Source organism: Macrotis lagotis, chromosome 8, assembly GCF_037893015.1.
Source record: "Macrotis lagotis isolate mMagLag1 chromosome 8, bilby.v1.9.chrom.fasta, whole genome shotgun sequence".
Classification (NCBI taxonomy): Eukaryota; Metazoa; Chordata; class Mammalia; order Peramelemorphia; family Peramelidae; genus Macrotis; species Macrotis lagotis.
The window spans coordinates 81378140-81394481 of NC_133665.1; the positions used below are offsets into that span (position 1 = coordinate 81378140).

The window sequence follows — 16342 nt, forward strand, 5'->3', positions numbered from 1 at the left end:
TTACAATACAAGATTTGATCATAGTATCATAAGACTAGAGCAAGAACCCTAGACAGGAATTATTTAATCCTAGACACATATTTTATGGATGAGGAACCTGAGGTCTCAGTCAATTTTATCTCCCAATGGTTTCCCAATGACTCCAAAGAACAAGCTCTAAACACATTTATGAAGTTTCAAAGCAACAAAGCAGGTGATTTTTAAAGAAATCATCCTTTTTCCAGAAAATGTATTGGTTAGTATCATCAAGGCAGCATCTCTTTCTATATAGCCATTTTATTTATTTGCATTCACTACTCACCCTCCTCTCTATCCCCCCCTAGGGAACAAGTCAGCAGCCAAGCTCACCATCATTCTCATGAAATCTGGGGGATGAATCTCAGATTTAGTTAGGGTTTGTGGCATGGTTTGATATCACCATTACCATGGTAAAGCGTTCAAGCTTTCTACATTTCCTTGGCAATAGAATTGGCTGAAGAATCTGCCATCTGTCATGGCATTTAGAAGATAAAAATGGAATCATAAACAGTGCCAACATAAAAAAAGGAGTAGAGCCTGCATGTCAAAATGGAGGACATTAGCATGTTCTTTTAGCGCCCGGCTGCCAGCATCTGCAGTCAGGTTGCTAATCACTCGGTGTCATCTGTCCTAGCGCGTGCTGCCAAATCTTTCTTCCAGGCCAGCAGCACCAAACAATGCAGGAGAAATTTATGATTCAAAAAATATTTTTGCAGAAGGCAAAATCTGATCATTAAATTCCCCCTTTTAATTAATCTTGCCATTCCTTACGCTAAAAAGGAGAAGAGGTAAAAAATATTCTAAACTCTCTGCCACAAAATTTATCTTCTCTACCCATCCAAATTCCTTGCCAAATTTTAACAGCAAGCAGCATAAATCTGGGTGATTAGACCAGTTGCATATATTTAATTTTTAAAAAGCATCACCATCATACTTTCATTAAAACAGGCTTTCAGCTTTGGTTTAGTGCCACTTGACAAACAGCATGGTGGTTCACTATTGGGTTAGTGAGTGAGACAACAGGATTAAAAATATGGAACTTGGGCAGATGCTAGACTCCTCCATTAAAAATAAGTAAGATTACCAACCAAACATCAAAATGAGACATAGAAGATGATTTCATCAAATGATTCCATTTCAATTCTTTCTCCCCAACTTTAAAAAAAGCACTAAAATTTTTACTGCCTCTGGTTGCAAGGAAGATGTTGCATCCTGGGCAAAAAAATGAAGGGAGAGGAGTGAAAAAAATTGAATGAGGATAAACAGAGTGCTTTTTTATTCTGAGGTGTTCTTTACTACTTAAACACTGATTTAGATTTTTAGAAGTAGACCTTAGAGAGACCTCTCTTGTTCAGCGCCTCTTGTTTTCCAGATGAAAAAAGTTGAATAACTTATATGGATTGTTTCTTATATAAGGTCACCGAGGTAGTGAATAATAGAAGTGGGACTGTAATCCAGCCCTCCTGACTCCAAGATTAATATTCTTTCACTTATAGCAAACCTCTACCTTAAAGCTCCCATGGCTGCTACACCATAGTTTTTTTTCCATGATTATTAACTTTTAAATTTTGTAGATTTTTCTCATTCTAACGGTAAAGACAACTATCTTTTCTCCTACATCCTCTCTCCCTCCCTGATCATTATCTCTTTCAATTTCCACCCTTTCCTGCCTCTATCCTCTGACATATTCATAAGTCCATTCTTAAATATGATGTTTTTCATTGACTAATTAAACACACACACACACACACACACACACACACACACACACATATATAGTTTCATCTTTAGTTTGTTATCTCAAGACCAAAATTTGTAGGATCATAGGACTTAGAACTGGAAGGGAATCTTAGAAACCTTTCAATACAATTCAGCAAAAAAAGACTTTGAAATATTTTCTTAATGCATCTCTCCCCTCCTTCCAGAGAACTATCCCATTTTAAGTCAGAATTAATTAAAGGGGATGAAAGTACAGTAAAACTAAGCAGTATATTAAAGTGTGACATTATAGGCAATGTTATTTAAGCATCAATCTTTTCATTTAACAGGAGAAACTGAGCCAAAACTGGAAGAGGTGACTTACCCAAATCACAAATGTGTAAAATCACAATTGGAAGTCAAGTCCTTTGACTTCAGATCTTGTGATCTTTCCACTGTACTATGTATGCTATATCATTTTGTACAATGCTTTGAGATCTTTATGGCTAAGCATTATATCCATCTCTACCTACATCTCTATGTCTTAGGAAAGTAGCAAAATATTTAGTATTCACTGGTCACTTCCTACCATTTCAGAGCTCAGGCCCATCAAATGTCCACTTTATGGTGTTCTTGAAAGACAAGTCAAGTATGAAAACAGAAAATTACAAGTGAAATTCTTTTGTCAGCATAGTGTCAGACCTGAGACTAAGAGGTGAGGATAAGCAGACATATCTCACGTCTAATTACTCTCCTCTTGAAGCAGGGAAATAATTCAGAGCCAAGGCTAGCATGGAGATATCATAGGATCAGAACTTCAGAACTGGAGGGAACCTTAGAGATCATAGAGTGCAAACCCCCTCCTTTTATAATTAAGTAGCTGGAGACTCAAAGAGTTTAAGTGATTTGCCTAGGATCCTAGGATATTAAGCATCTGAGGAAAGACTTATTGTAACAAATCCAGAACGCCATCCATTATGTCACAAAGCTTCTAGGGCTTTGTTCTAAGGCTACTGATATGGAATTGGGAGGCAAAGGGGGGGAGTTATACTTTCTCCTCTGGAGGAAGCTGTCTCTGCATCTTGGCTCACAGCCCAGTGCCTGCCATTGGAAGTCCTGCTTCCAAATACTGTGGCGCATCTCTTATAGGGTCATCTCCCATGGCAACTGCATCAATAATCTGATTGTCCCTGTTGCTTATACCTTTGCTCCTACCCTCCAATCCCCCCAATCACACCTCCAGTCTAGACTTCTAGTGGATGGGTTTGTTTCTCTAAAGTACTTGTCCCATTTCTCCCTTACAGACTTCTTCTCATGCCTTGTCAAGATGAGAAGTTTATGCAGAATCTCAGTCTTAAAAAGGATCCAGAAGCTACCAAGTCCAGTCCAAACCAAAGAGGAACAAGAACTCTGTTCAAAACAATAACAGCAATAAAACCAAGGAAGTTCTCATCTAGCTCTTGTTTAAATACCTCTTTAGTAAGGAAGAACTCACTCCTTCCAAAGTCATCTATCCTAACTCTGTTAAAAGCATTTCCTTTAGCAATTTACAAATGAAGATATCAAAGCAATCCATAGCCATATGAAAAATTGCTCTAAATAATTAATTATTAGAGAACTGCAAATTAAAAGCTTCTCTGAGGTACCACCTCACACCTCTCAGATTGGCCAATATGACCAGAAAGGATAATGATCATTGTTGGAAGGGGTTGTGGGAAATCTGGGACACTATTACCCTGTTGGTGGAGCTATGAACTCATCCCAACCTTTCTGGAGAACAATTTGGAATTGCGCCCAAAGGGCAACAAAAATGTGCATACCCTTTGACCCAGCAATACCACTACTGGGTCTCTACCCTGAAGAGATGAAGAAAAGGGGTAAAAAACATTTACTTGTACAAAAATATTTTATAGCAGCCCTGTTTGTGGTGGCAAAGAATTGAAAATCAAGTAAATGTCCTTCAATTGGGGAATGGCTTAGCAAACTGTGGGTATATGTATGTCATGGTACACTATTGTTCTATTAGAAAACCAGGAGGGATGGGAATTCAGGGAAGCCTAGAGGGATTTGCCTGAACTGATGCTGAGTGAGATGATCAGAACCAGAAAAACACTGTACACCCTTAACAGCAACATGGGGGTGATGATCAACCTTGAAGGACTCCCTCATTCCATCAGTGAAACAAGTGGGAATAATTTTGGGGCTGTCTGCAAAGGAGAGTGCCATCTGTATCCAGATAAAGATCCATGGAGTGTGAACAAAGTTCAAGGACTACTCCCTTTAATTTAAAAAAATAGATATCTTATTGTCTGATCTTGCTACCTCTTAGACTTATTGTCTCTTCCTTAAGGATATGATTTCTCTCTCATCACACTCAATTTGGATCAATGTACACAACATGGAAACAAAGTAAAGACTGATAGGTTGCTTTACATGGTGGGGAGGGAAGTAAGATTCGGGGGGAAATTGTAAAACTCAAATAATATCTTTAATAAAAAAATAAAAAGCAAAAAAAATTTTTAAAAGCATTTCTTTAGCTCAAGCTTAAATTTACATTTTTTGTAGCATCTTCCCTATTTCATCTATTGTCTAGAGTTATGTCCTCTGACCAAGAAGCCTATATCAATCCTTCTTCCCCATGAGAGTTTGCCATTTATTGGTTGTCTAACTGTGACTTCATCTCTGATTGCCAGCTTCCATATCTATAAAATAGGACAAACTAACATAAGAAGAAAGAATATTGAATTTGGAGCCAGAGGATTTGGGCTCAAAACTCAGATAAGTCATTTCTTAGTTGGTGGACTGTTGGGTAGATCACTTTATCTCAAATCTCCAGTTTTGTAAACTCTAAAATAAAAATAACAGTATTTTCTATCAGCCTTGAAGGATGGCTCAGAAGATCATAGGAGATATGTGAAGTTTAAAGTTTATGCAGAATTTCCAACTTGAAAACACTAAGTGAATTTGACTGTTCCTATTGTTGTTGCAATCATATCTCTCTCTTTTTTTTAAGATTTTGCAAGGCAATGGGGTTAAGTGGCTTGCCCAAGGCCACACGACTAGGTAGTTATTAAGTGTCTGAGTCTGGATTTGAACTCAGGTACTCCTGACTCCAAGGCCAGTGCTCTATCCACTGCACCACCTAGCCGCCCCTGTAATCATATCTCAATCTCAGCATATTACTGAACACTATAATCTTCAGGCCCCAGTTAACTCAAGAGTAAAGACTAATTAATATGAACTTTATCCATTCAAAACTGGTGATCATTCAAACAGCTTAGTCTGATTTTCACTCTTCCTTAGTAAACCATTTCTTAGGAGAGTGTAGTTTAATAGTATAAAGCACCATATAGGGGGATTGTTTAAATTACTTTAAAAAACACAAACCCTGTTTTCCATTGTGTCAGAACTTCTACTCACATGCAAACAATAAATCTGCTTACTCCAAATCATTTTCTCTATAATTACAGTAAGGCTTCTGTAGATGCCTACTAGGTAATTCTTTTGTTAGTATAGCCTGAATAATTATACCAACTTAAGCTTTAAAATAATCTACTCCCCATGTCCCCCAATTAATTGCTTGAGATCATAAAATCACAACAACCTAGATTTTAAAAGTTGAAATGTGTTTCTAAAATCATCTAGTTTAAAGTCCTCCTTTTACAAATGAGGAAACTGAGGTCCAGAATGCTATGTGATTTACCCAATAGTCATGACAGGCAGCAAGTAGCAGGGGAATTCATTAAGGATTTATGGTATAGGCAATAACTATTTTGCAATGCTTTGAACTCCTCACCATTCTTATCATTTAAAGCTGTCTAATTAACACCTTTGCTTCACTTTTCAACATGGGCAATGACCCAGAGAGGCAGCAGGAGGGGGTGGCTCTACCAGCTGGTGTTAAAAAGAAAGAGAAGCCCTGAAGCTGAGGATACATTCGATCAGCTTAGAAACTTCACCCACCATTGCCAACAAAGGAGTGTGGCTAGTCTGCTCCCTCCAGCTTATGCAGGCCCCTCAGGCTACTCTTTTCTAACTTCTTTTCCTTTTCAAGGCTGCCCTAAGTACTAGTGTGTGTGGGGGGGGGGGGGGGACAGGATTAGATGGATCAAAAGACAAGAATATGAGCAAGGAAAACAAATTCAAGAAATTGATCTTTGAAATTTGTAGTGATGCCTTCAAATTCTTAGATGCTCCAGCCTGTCTGTTTTTAACAAGCAAGTCAATGCTTTTATCTCTGCTTATTAGAAGAAAATCTATCAAGAGAAAAAAAAAAGCACTACTTCAAACTTTATTTTTTTAAAAAAGGCATGGACTCCTCAAATTATCTCCACCCCAAAGCCCTTCTGTGTTCTCAAGGATCAAGCAAAATTATTGTTAATTGTTTCATGAAATCATATTAAAAACAACACCAGCATTGTCCCAGTAATTCTATATGACTGGAATTTATGCAATATCACAATGGAAGAAGAATCAAAAGGTGGTAACCCAAAGGGGGAATAAAAATGCATACTGAGAGGTGGGGATAAGGAGAGAAGGGCTTTATAAATATGATGCAAATACCACTACTGTATCTGTATCTCAAAGATAATTTAAAAAAGGAAAAGATCCACATGTCCAAAAATTTTAATAGCAATCCTTTATGTAGAGGCAAAGAATTGGAAATTGCAGTGATACTCATCAATTGGGAAATTACTGAACAAATTGTAGTATATGACTGTGATAAGGTACGATTTTCATGAGAGGGCAGATTTCAGAAAAGCCTGGAAAGACTTACATGAACTAATGCTAAGTAAAGTGAGCAGAACCAGGAGAACACTGCAGACCTTAACAGAACATTATGTTAATTAATTGCAGATTAAATATGATGAATTTATTTCCTTTCAGCAGTTCAATGATCAAGGACAATTCTAAAAAAAACTTGTGATGGAAAATACTACCCACATCCAAAGACAAACTATGAAATATACATACAGATCAAAGCATACTATTTTCATTTTTTTAATGGATTTTTTCCTTTCTCATGGTTTCCCCCCTTTAATTCCAACTTTTCTTTCACAACATGACTATAATGGAAATATGTTAAACATGATTGCACATGTATAGCCTATATCAGATTACCCACTGTTATGGAAAGGGGAAGGGAAGGGAGGGAGGTAGAAAAACATACAAACATACAAAAAGATGAATGTTGAAAACTATCTTTGTATGTTGGAAAAAAATAAATGGGATTCAAAATATCAGAAAAAGTATAAATTTCATCATCAAGGACACGACTGGAGTCATGTGAAAGATAACAGATGGATCACCTATGTACCATACTGATATCCACAAAATTAAAAAAACAAAGAAATAAAGTAGAGCCTCCAGCACGCTGAGTAGGCATCCTCTGGACACTTTACAGAAAAATCTGTATATTCATCGTATAGGATGAGAAGACCATAAGATCTAGATCATAGATCTAGAACCTAAGCAGCAATCTTATTCAATCTCTTACTTTTTTTCCTTCCAAACAGATGAAGGAACTAAGGCTGAGGGAAGAAAGATAATTTGTCCAAATTTATACAGACTAGCTCAAAAGGGAAGATGTGATCCCAGGTTCTCCGATTCCAGAATGAGTTCTTCCCTTTACATCACACTGTGTAAAGGGGTGTCAATTTTACAGGTGGAGAGAATATACTACTAGTCATTGGACCAGACCACTAATTCTTTCCAGCTGAGAGCATTAAAACAGTCATCAGTGATGACCTCAAGCTCATGTGCCAACTGTGAAAGAGAGGTAAGTGGTTGCTAGCATCTCTGGAAGAAGTATTAAAAACCTTGATTATACAAGTAACAAGGAAAAGTTTCCTTTGTTCACATTAAGTCAGGCTAAAGTGTCAGAAGTAATGTCTATTAGTCAACCCATTTCCCCTGGTTAAACACAAAAACTTCAAAACAAAATAAAAAAAGCCTATTCACTTAAAACCCCATTTAAATGCCATGAGAAAATCTGTTCAAATAAATATCAGCAACACACTCATCTGGTCATAGAGCTAGAATCCTAAAGAGAGGTCATCCAATCCCAGCCCTTCTATTTTAAGAATAATGAATCCAAGATCCCAGAGAGTTTACTTCTCAAAAGTTTTTATAGTGACCAAAGGATAACCTCTAAATACATTTATAAAGTTTCAAAATAACAAAGTTTATGAAAAAAGGCTGCTTTCCCAGTTTTTCTCCTACTTAGCTGACTACTCGTTTTTGGTTTCTTTCTCTAGTTCATCTTCTTCCCATGCTCTAAGTGTAGATGGCCTAGGCTTTCTCTTCTACCTCTATATTTTCTCCATTGATTGTCTCATCTACTTTTTTTTTTTTTAGGTTTTTGCAAGGCAAATGGGGTTAAAGTGGCTTGCTCAAGGCCACACAGCTAGGTAACTATTAAGTGTCTGAGATCAGATTTGAACCCAGGTACTCCTGACTCCAGGGCTGGTGCTTTATCCACTGCGCCACCTAGCTGCCCCATCTCATCTACTTCTAAGGGTTCAAATTATCATCTCCATGTAGATAATTCCCTAATCTTCATGCCCAGATCCAATCTTTCCCCCTCTTAATTAATTTCACATATCTATTTGAATGTTCCACAAGCATCTCAGAGTTATCATGCTCCGAACTCATCCTTTCTCCTAACATTTACCCTTTCTCCAAATTTCACTCTTTTAACACCACAGTCTTCCTAGTCACCAAAATTCAAAATTTCATTTTTTGCTCTGCCCTCTGTCTCAATCTTGTTTTCTAATAGGTGTCGAAGTTCTACAAATGTCCATATCTCTTGCATCTATCCCCTTTTTTCGACATGCTGCCACAACCCTACTTTAGATCTTTATCATCTTCCCCCATTTGTGTATTACTGTTAATAATTTCAACTTCAGAAAGAAAGAAAGAAGAAAGGAAGGAAGGGAAGAAAGATTTTATTAAGCATCTGCTACATTCTAAGCTCAGGGATAGGCAGCTGACTAATAACTTTTAATTCTTACAAGAACTCTGACAAAGTAGGTGCTATTATTATTCTCATTTTATAGTTGAGGCAACTGAAGTCAGCACAATTTAAATGATTTGCCCGGGATTTAACTCCTTGTAAGTGTCTGAGGCTGGATTTAAACTCGGGTTTTCCTGATTCCAGACTCAGCCCTCTACCTACTGTACCACCTTGTTGCATTCAGCTAGTCACCTCCATTCCTAGATGCATAGCTTATTCTAGTGCTGAGAAAAGACTTCAAACATATTTTTCCTTATCCTGTCATGCTACAGAACAGATATTTAGAAACTTCAAAGGGACTCACCTGAACATGTCATTGGGAATGGCTGCCTTGCTTTTTTGTACATAGCAGACTTTCTGACCTGCAATATCCATCTGGTTGAAGCTTGTGATGGGGACTCCAGGATAGCTGATGTATTCCATCTGGCCATAATGAGGTGGGAAGATGATTACAAAAAGAAGCTCTTCTGGCTTATCTGTTCCATCAGTAGCTAAGAGGGTGGAGGTAGTCAAGAAACTTCTGCCCCCTTTAGACACTACCAGTGGCTTGGTAAAGACTGCAATGTCACCTGCAATGTAGAAGAGACCCTGGTTAAGAACTGTATTTTAAAAACTGTCAAACATAGGATCCATGCATTTTTAAAGTATCTTGGAAATTAAATGCTTTTTTTCTCTCATACAGAATTAAATAATCTTTGGACTGGAGCATCAGGTCAAACTTGTATTCTGTGGGGCTATAAACTATATTGCAAGGACTCAGCATACATTCTAGGATGGATGTGGATGAGCACCAAAAAGATTTGAGGATTGCAAAAGCACTCATAAAGAGACTATACACTGAGCAAAAAAATTCAAACCATTTCTCTTTCATGAGGACTTGTCTGAGTAAAAAAGAAGTTGGTTCATATTTTAATTATGGTGTCATCTTTGATTATTTTCTCTTCCATTCCACTCTCTTGGTTTCTACATACAATCAGTTGACAAATTATTTTGATTCTGTCTTCACAGTATCTTGAATTTACTTTCTCTTCTTTTCTCTTTAACATCACTCATCCTAAATATCAAGACTACTGCGAATAACTTCTTTATTGGTCTTCCTCTCCTTGTACTTCATACTACTTCCCAAGAAATCATTTGATACCTTCCTCTGTTCAAGCCACTAGTCTCCTGAAAATCCTTTAGTAACCCCATATTATTTGCAAAATAAAGTACAAATTCCTGATCCTGGCATCCGACATCCATTATAATCTGACTCTAGGCTATTAGTTCAGCTTATTTCATACTTTGGCATACTTCATTAGAAACAAACTGAACTACTCTGCAAAATCTGGTCTTATGCTGCCCTCTCTCAACTCTGTGCTTTTGCTTATGCTATCTCCTAAGCCTGAAATGGTGTAGCAAACAATTGATAAAGAAAATGGTGACTGAGAATGGGATTTAGATTTCTAGACCATGCCTTAAAAATAGGATTAAGGAACTCTTGGTTGGAAAAGAGTATATTGAATAAAGTCTGGCAACATGCATTTATTAAGAGTACTGAAAATCTAATAAAAAGGATTATTTTAAACTGAAAAGGATTGGAAGAAAAGAAAGCTCACACACACAAAACACAGATCTAGATCTGTGTTTTGTGAATGTAAGCATATATATCTATGTATTTATGTGTATATTTACATTAATCTAGATACCAAAGAGAAAACAGTATAATAGGATGAACATCAGCAGAGACATCAATAAGTTCCTAGGAGACCAAATCTGAGAAAGGAGCCAATAGTAAAACTGTTGATCCCAGGAATTTATGCACAAATAAAATATGCATATATTATACAAAGTACAGATTAATAATAGACATTACTATGGTGATTTTCTATTTGCAAAGCACCTTTTAAATATATATCACCATGGTGATATATGTATATATATATATATATATAATTTATATATATATATTCAATCATTTGTTTCTCAAAATAACTACTATTATTTCTCATTTTAGAGATGAAGAAACTGAGACTAGCCCAGAGTCATATAGTCAGTGATTTCCATACAATAGAGAAGATACTGACTAATCAACAAGGTGAACTAGAGATTCTAATACAAGAAGGCAAATTTAACCTTACAGTATCACTGAGACTGAGTAGAAAGAGGCTTATTTTGTAATATGACTCTGGAAGGTTATAGTTGATTCAAAAGGAACAGGTTAAGTAAAAATCATTCAGAATATTTTAAGAAGTTATATTTTTGTGGAAAATAACAGAAACCAGTCAGGGGAAGCATGATGGAAAGCATTTGGATACATATCAATGGAGGCAAAACAGGGGTATTATTGTCATTCGATTATACTAAAAAACCATTTGGACAGAATAATTAGATGCCAGAATTTGGATCCAAAAAAGATTTCAACACACTAGAATGATAGGCAAAAGAGAATAATATGAAATTTAATAGATCTAAATAAAGAATCTTACAATTAAGTTCAAAAAAGTAACAAGATAAGCAAAGATAGCTATCTAACAGTAGAGCTGAAAAAGATCTAAAGATTTTAGTGGATTAAATGCTTAGTAGATTTTAACTGTCACAGAGTAAAACAAAAAATAAAAAAGCTTTAAAAAGCAAATTAGACTGCTTTAAAAGGGGAGTGTCTGGAATAAGGGAGGCAATAATTCAGCTATCACACCTAGAATATTGTCTTTAGTTCCCAAAGAGGGAAGCCAAAATGTAAAGGGCTTCAAGAACCGAATCTTACAACCTTTTATAAATCTGCAGTGAAAATGCTGTTTTTCAGTAATTTGATTCATTCAATCAAGAATGTATGTATGCATTTAATAAACATTTATTGTCTGTTGTGTATAAAACATTGTGTTAGGTGTTGATACAGGTCAGATATAACCTATTCTCATGGAATTTACAGTCTTGTATGAGGATAAAACATAAAGCACAGGTTACTTAATGACCTACAAACAATGGAAAATTTGTGATGATTTAGTATCCTTTCCCCCCAAAAGGAAAGCTATTCAACTCAGCCCATCTTCCTTTGTCTTTTAGGTGCCAGGAAATTTAAATCAAATTTAATGCTTGGTGGTCATCTGCACCTCTTACGCATCTTGAAAAAACCAATTCTTATTTTGATTACTATAGGAAACTAAAGAGAGTCTCTCTTTGACTTTATAATATATTGTCCATTTGGTTTAATTTATATGCGCCTCATTCCTTTTGAAAATTGTTGGGATAGGGGTGGCTAGGTGGCACAGTGGATAGAGCACTGGCCCTAGAGTCAGGAGGACCTGAATTCAAATTTAGCTTCAGACACCTAATAATTAACTAGCTGTGTGACCTTGGGCAAGCCACTTAACCCTATTGCCTTGCAAAAAACCTAAAGAAAAAAAAAAGAAAATTATTGGAATAGAAAACTCAAATAAATCAAGGAACAACTGAGTTTATTAAAGTTCATAGTCCCAGTACTCAGAGCTAGATCATAGGATTTAGAGCCAAAGGGGAACTCAGGGGTTTCTCTAATCCAATTCAGTCATATTACAGCAAGGAAATTTAGCCTCAAAGAGCACTTTGTTTCTTGAAGAATCCAAGAAAAAAGGTTAAAAGTATAAATTATATGAATTATTAGTTTTATTATAGCTAGGGGCTTAAATTATTCAAAATGGAATACAAAATGTTCTTGCCTAACTACATACTTCAGATATAATGAGTATAAATCAGAACAATTAAGGGTTCCATTTTTCGGGTGTTCCATTTATGTTAATCATTTCTGAAATTATTACATTGGCTAGCCTGATTGATATCAATAAATTTCATAATATTTTTAAAAACAAATTTTGGTATATTTTTCCCATTGTCTGATTTATTTTCTTGATAACTATTAGCTAATGGACTTACTACCGTAAGTATGAGCCATTTATCTGGCACTGCCAGGGAGTAAGTTGTTCTAATCAAATACATTTTCCAGATAATGGAATTTTATTCCATTAAAATTTTAAGGTATTTTAATAAAAAAACTAAAATAGATCATAAACATGACTACCTTCTATAACTGAATTTGACAGAACCTTTTTTTTTTGATGACTAAGCTCAACATTATGGTCACCAATTATTATGAATGATGGGATACCTCAGGGTCAACCAAGATATGTTGGGACTGTGTGATCTTAAGAATACTGGCTATTACTGTGCTCTTGTGGCTGCTTTTCTGTTTTCTTCATAATTAGGTTGTTACTTGTCACTTCTGTCTCTAGTTCTCCTTTCTTTCTACTTGATCTTTAATGAATTGTAGAATAGATAACCTACTTTCTCCATCAATCAATAGATAAGAATTTGTTAATTGGAGATCAGAAATTTAAGAATATCTTGAGGATTCATTTGTATTTTTGTATTGATTGACATGTAAGGTCAATTTAAGCAAATTTAAGCATCTAGTAGATAGTAATAAGAAGTTTATCTGGATTATTTACAAAATATGAATAAAGAAGCCCAATAAGTTCCCTTTTGAGTATAGTGAATGTGCTTCTTTGAAATGTCAACATCATATGATATTCTTTTTGATTGAGCTCTGCTCCCTTCTCTGGTCTTAGTTTGCATTCTGGAAAGTCAAGGTTGCTAGTTATATCTATCAATAATTATTTATGAAGTAACTATAAGTGCCTAGTGATTATGATACAAATATTTTTTAAAAAAGAAAAATTCCCTTTTCTGAATGAGTTACAATCCACAGTGTAGGGGGAGGGAAAGAAACAGTATTTTCGAAATATATAATACAGAATGAAAGTACAAACAGAATTAAAATATGGAAAGTAAATGGAAAAGAAACATTAAGTAGTTAAATAAAAGGTAGTTAGAAAAGAAAGACATTAGCATCTGGGCTATCAGGAAAGTCTCTGTGTTGAAGGTAGTATTTGAGTTGCTACTTGAAGAAAGAGACAAATTCTATAATCTGGAGGTAGGGAAAAAATACATGTTGAATGATTAGAAGAAAGGTAGATGGGAAATAGAATGCAGTGTGTAAGGAGCAGATTGTGTGTGTGTGGCAGGGGGGAAGTAATGCATACAGGAGCTAAAAAGAGAATAAAAGCCAAAAGAGAAGTTAAAGGAAGTATTAATCAACTAGAGTTTATTAAGGAAGGGAGTGACATGGTTCAATTTTTGTATGGAAGGAGTCTCAAAAGTGATGAGTCTGAATGACTGGATGATAATAGTGATGATATGAGCAGAAAAACAGAAATTAGGGAAAGGGAGTTGAGGCAGGAGATAATTTCAAGTTGTCATAAGTTTGAAGTGTTTGATGATGCATATGTATGGAGGTACCTAGAAAGCAACTGGAGTTCTGGGTAGAGTTAGGGATAAAGAAATGGATTTTGAGGTCATTTGTAAAGGGTGTGGAAAACAAGAGACTAGATTGGCTGAGCAAGAAGACATGTGGAGAGAGAAGAAAATAACTAAAATAGAAGCTAGAGGAATACCCATGTTTTTGGAACAGAAGGAAGATAAGAACCATTTTAAAGTGACTACCAATCATGCCATCACCCAGTAATAAAGAGTATGTTGATTATTTAATTTTACCCTTTTCGATGTCCTTGATGCTGATGTGACAGTCTAGTGAGGGGGACTTGTTGTCTCCATCCCAGAGGTGAAATGTGAAACTATCTTGGTTCTCAGAGTCCATTGCCCCAGTGTGGACGTATCTCAAAAAATTCAGATCCACTTCCTCTTGAGTACATTTCATACCAGGTTGAAGAGATACCCAATTCCTCCCTATCTGGAAGGCACAGAAATCAGATAGCTGTTCTAGAATGGCTGAGTGCTTTTCTTACAGTTTTCTGTTGATTTTTCCTCTACTCAAAAGACATTTTTCAACATTAGTGGGAGAATCTCAAAGAAGACTTCATGTTCTCATCAGACCTAGACCTCCCCCCTCCACCTTTCCAGTCTTCTTATACTTTACTCCTCACCATGTACTTTTTGATGCAGTAACAGACTCTGGCTTCCTTGGGGATAACTGAACAAGATATTCCTATTCTTAACTCCAGCATTATCTCTGGCTGTTGCAAAGCCTGGAATGTTTTCCCTCCTCAAAACTGTGCCTACTAGCTTCCCTGGCTTCCTTTAAGTCTCAAATAAAATTCCATCTTCTACATGCAACTTTCCTAAACCCTCAGTTCTAGTGCCTTGTCTCTCTCTCTCTCTCTCTCTCTCTCTCTCTCTCTCTCTCTCTCTCTCTCTCTCTCTCTAAATTATTTCCTCTCTCTCTCCTGTATTTACTTCTTTGTATATATTTGTTTGCCTACTTGTTTCCCCATTATGTTGTGATCTCCTTGAAGGCAGCAAACAAAACTTATTTTACTTCACTTGTATATTAATAACGTACATTGATAAATGTTAATTGATTAATTGATTTCAGCACTAGTAAAGAAACTTCAAAAATTAACTTTAGATTGGTGTTGATGAAAGCAGCCATAACAACAAAATTATTTTGAAGAAAACTGCATCAGCCCTAGGAAAGATTTGAAACTGGATTATTTACAAATTTTAGACTTGTGCAATTGAATGATAACATTAGTATTTTCAAATTGATTTAAAACAACTGATCAAAACTAGTCAGAGACCATGGCATGGTGGGCAAAAGAAAGACCTTAGAGAAAGAAAAATCTAGATTCAAGTCCTATTTCTGACAAATAAAGCTGCTCAGACCACTCTGTGCAAGGCACTTCTTATATCTAGGGAACTGAGGATGTTAAGTTGTAAGTGATTTGTCTAGCCTGATGGCTGGAATTTTCACACCAGGCATGCCCTACATTGATGGACTCACAGCTCTTCATAACTTCTGAATCATAACCAATTAATTATGCTAATTAACAAGTTGAGCAATTTAACTATTTTAATTGCTTATTGTACACAGATATGTTCGGGAGACAATTTCATTTGTGCATGTAATTCTCTCACTAACACAGAGAGTAACTCCTTAAAAACCTTAAATAAACCATCTTTATGAGTTGCTGCTGGCCAAAAATATTCAACATCTGGTGGCCAAGTTTCTGATGATGAGCCTCTGAGAATTTAGCTAGGCTGGTGTTCAGAAAACAAAACTGTTTCTAGGCTTGTGCAATCCAGTTTGCTAGAAACTAAACTGATGGAATTTGTACTCTGTTGGCACAATCTTTGAAAGCATAGGATACCCCAATCCCTTAGCCAAGATTGGACATCAGAGGAGGAACTGGCAAAATGTACATTTGAGTATATATCTAGAAATTACAACATACATATACAAATATGCATATTCATACACATAGTGGCACATATGGGGTATAGTGTGGCATGGTGAATAGAAAGTTATCCTAAAACACAAGAAGACCTTGCTTTTCAGACATATTGATGTGTGATCCTGAGCAAGTCACTTAAAGTATTGAATGCCCCAAATAACTCTCTAAAACCATATATAGATCAATTACTATCTGTAGTAGAAGAGAGAATTTTAATACATGGAGTGTTGTTGAAATTCCAAATCATGTGTGTAATACATATATTTATATTATATATACATTTATATATATATCAAGTTTAGATCTTTCTAAATGATTTTTATTTGACCTATTACAAATATCTTAA

The 16342-nt window shown here is 35.8% G+C and overlaps 1 protein-coding gene across 5 annotated transcripts in view; it reads right to left on the reverse strand.

Moving 5' to 3' along the window:
• Positions 1 to 16342, reverse strand: part of FREM1 (FRAS1 related extracellular matrix 1) — a 182530-nt gene that overhangs the window by 70967 nt on the left and 95221 nt on the right. For 3 of the 5 annotated variants that reach the window (XM_074197535.1, XM_074197534.1, XM_074197536.1), the window contains 2 exons: positions 14300 to 14495; positions 3768 to 9300 (listed from right to left, as the gene is read on the reverse strand). In XM_074197535.1, the coding sequence (XP_074053636.1) occupies positions 9032 to 9300; positions 14300 to 14495 (465 nt within the window). In that variant the 3' untranslated portion in view covers positions 3768 to 9031. Of the gene's footprint in view, positions 1 to 3767; positions 9301 to 14299; positions 14496 to 16342 lie in introns of those variants that run through there. The other 2 variants (XM_074197539.1, XM_074197537.1) reach the window with 2 other exon arrangements.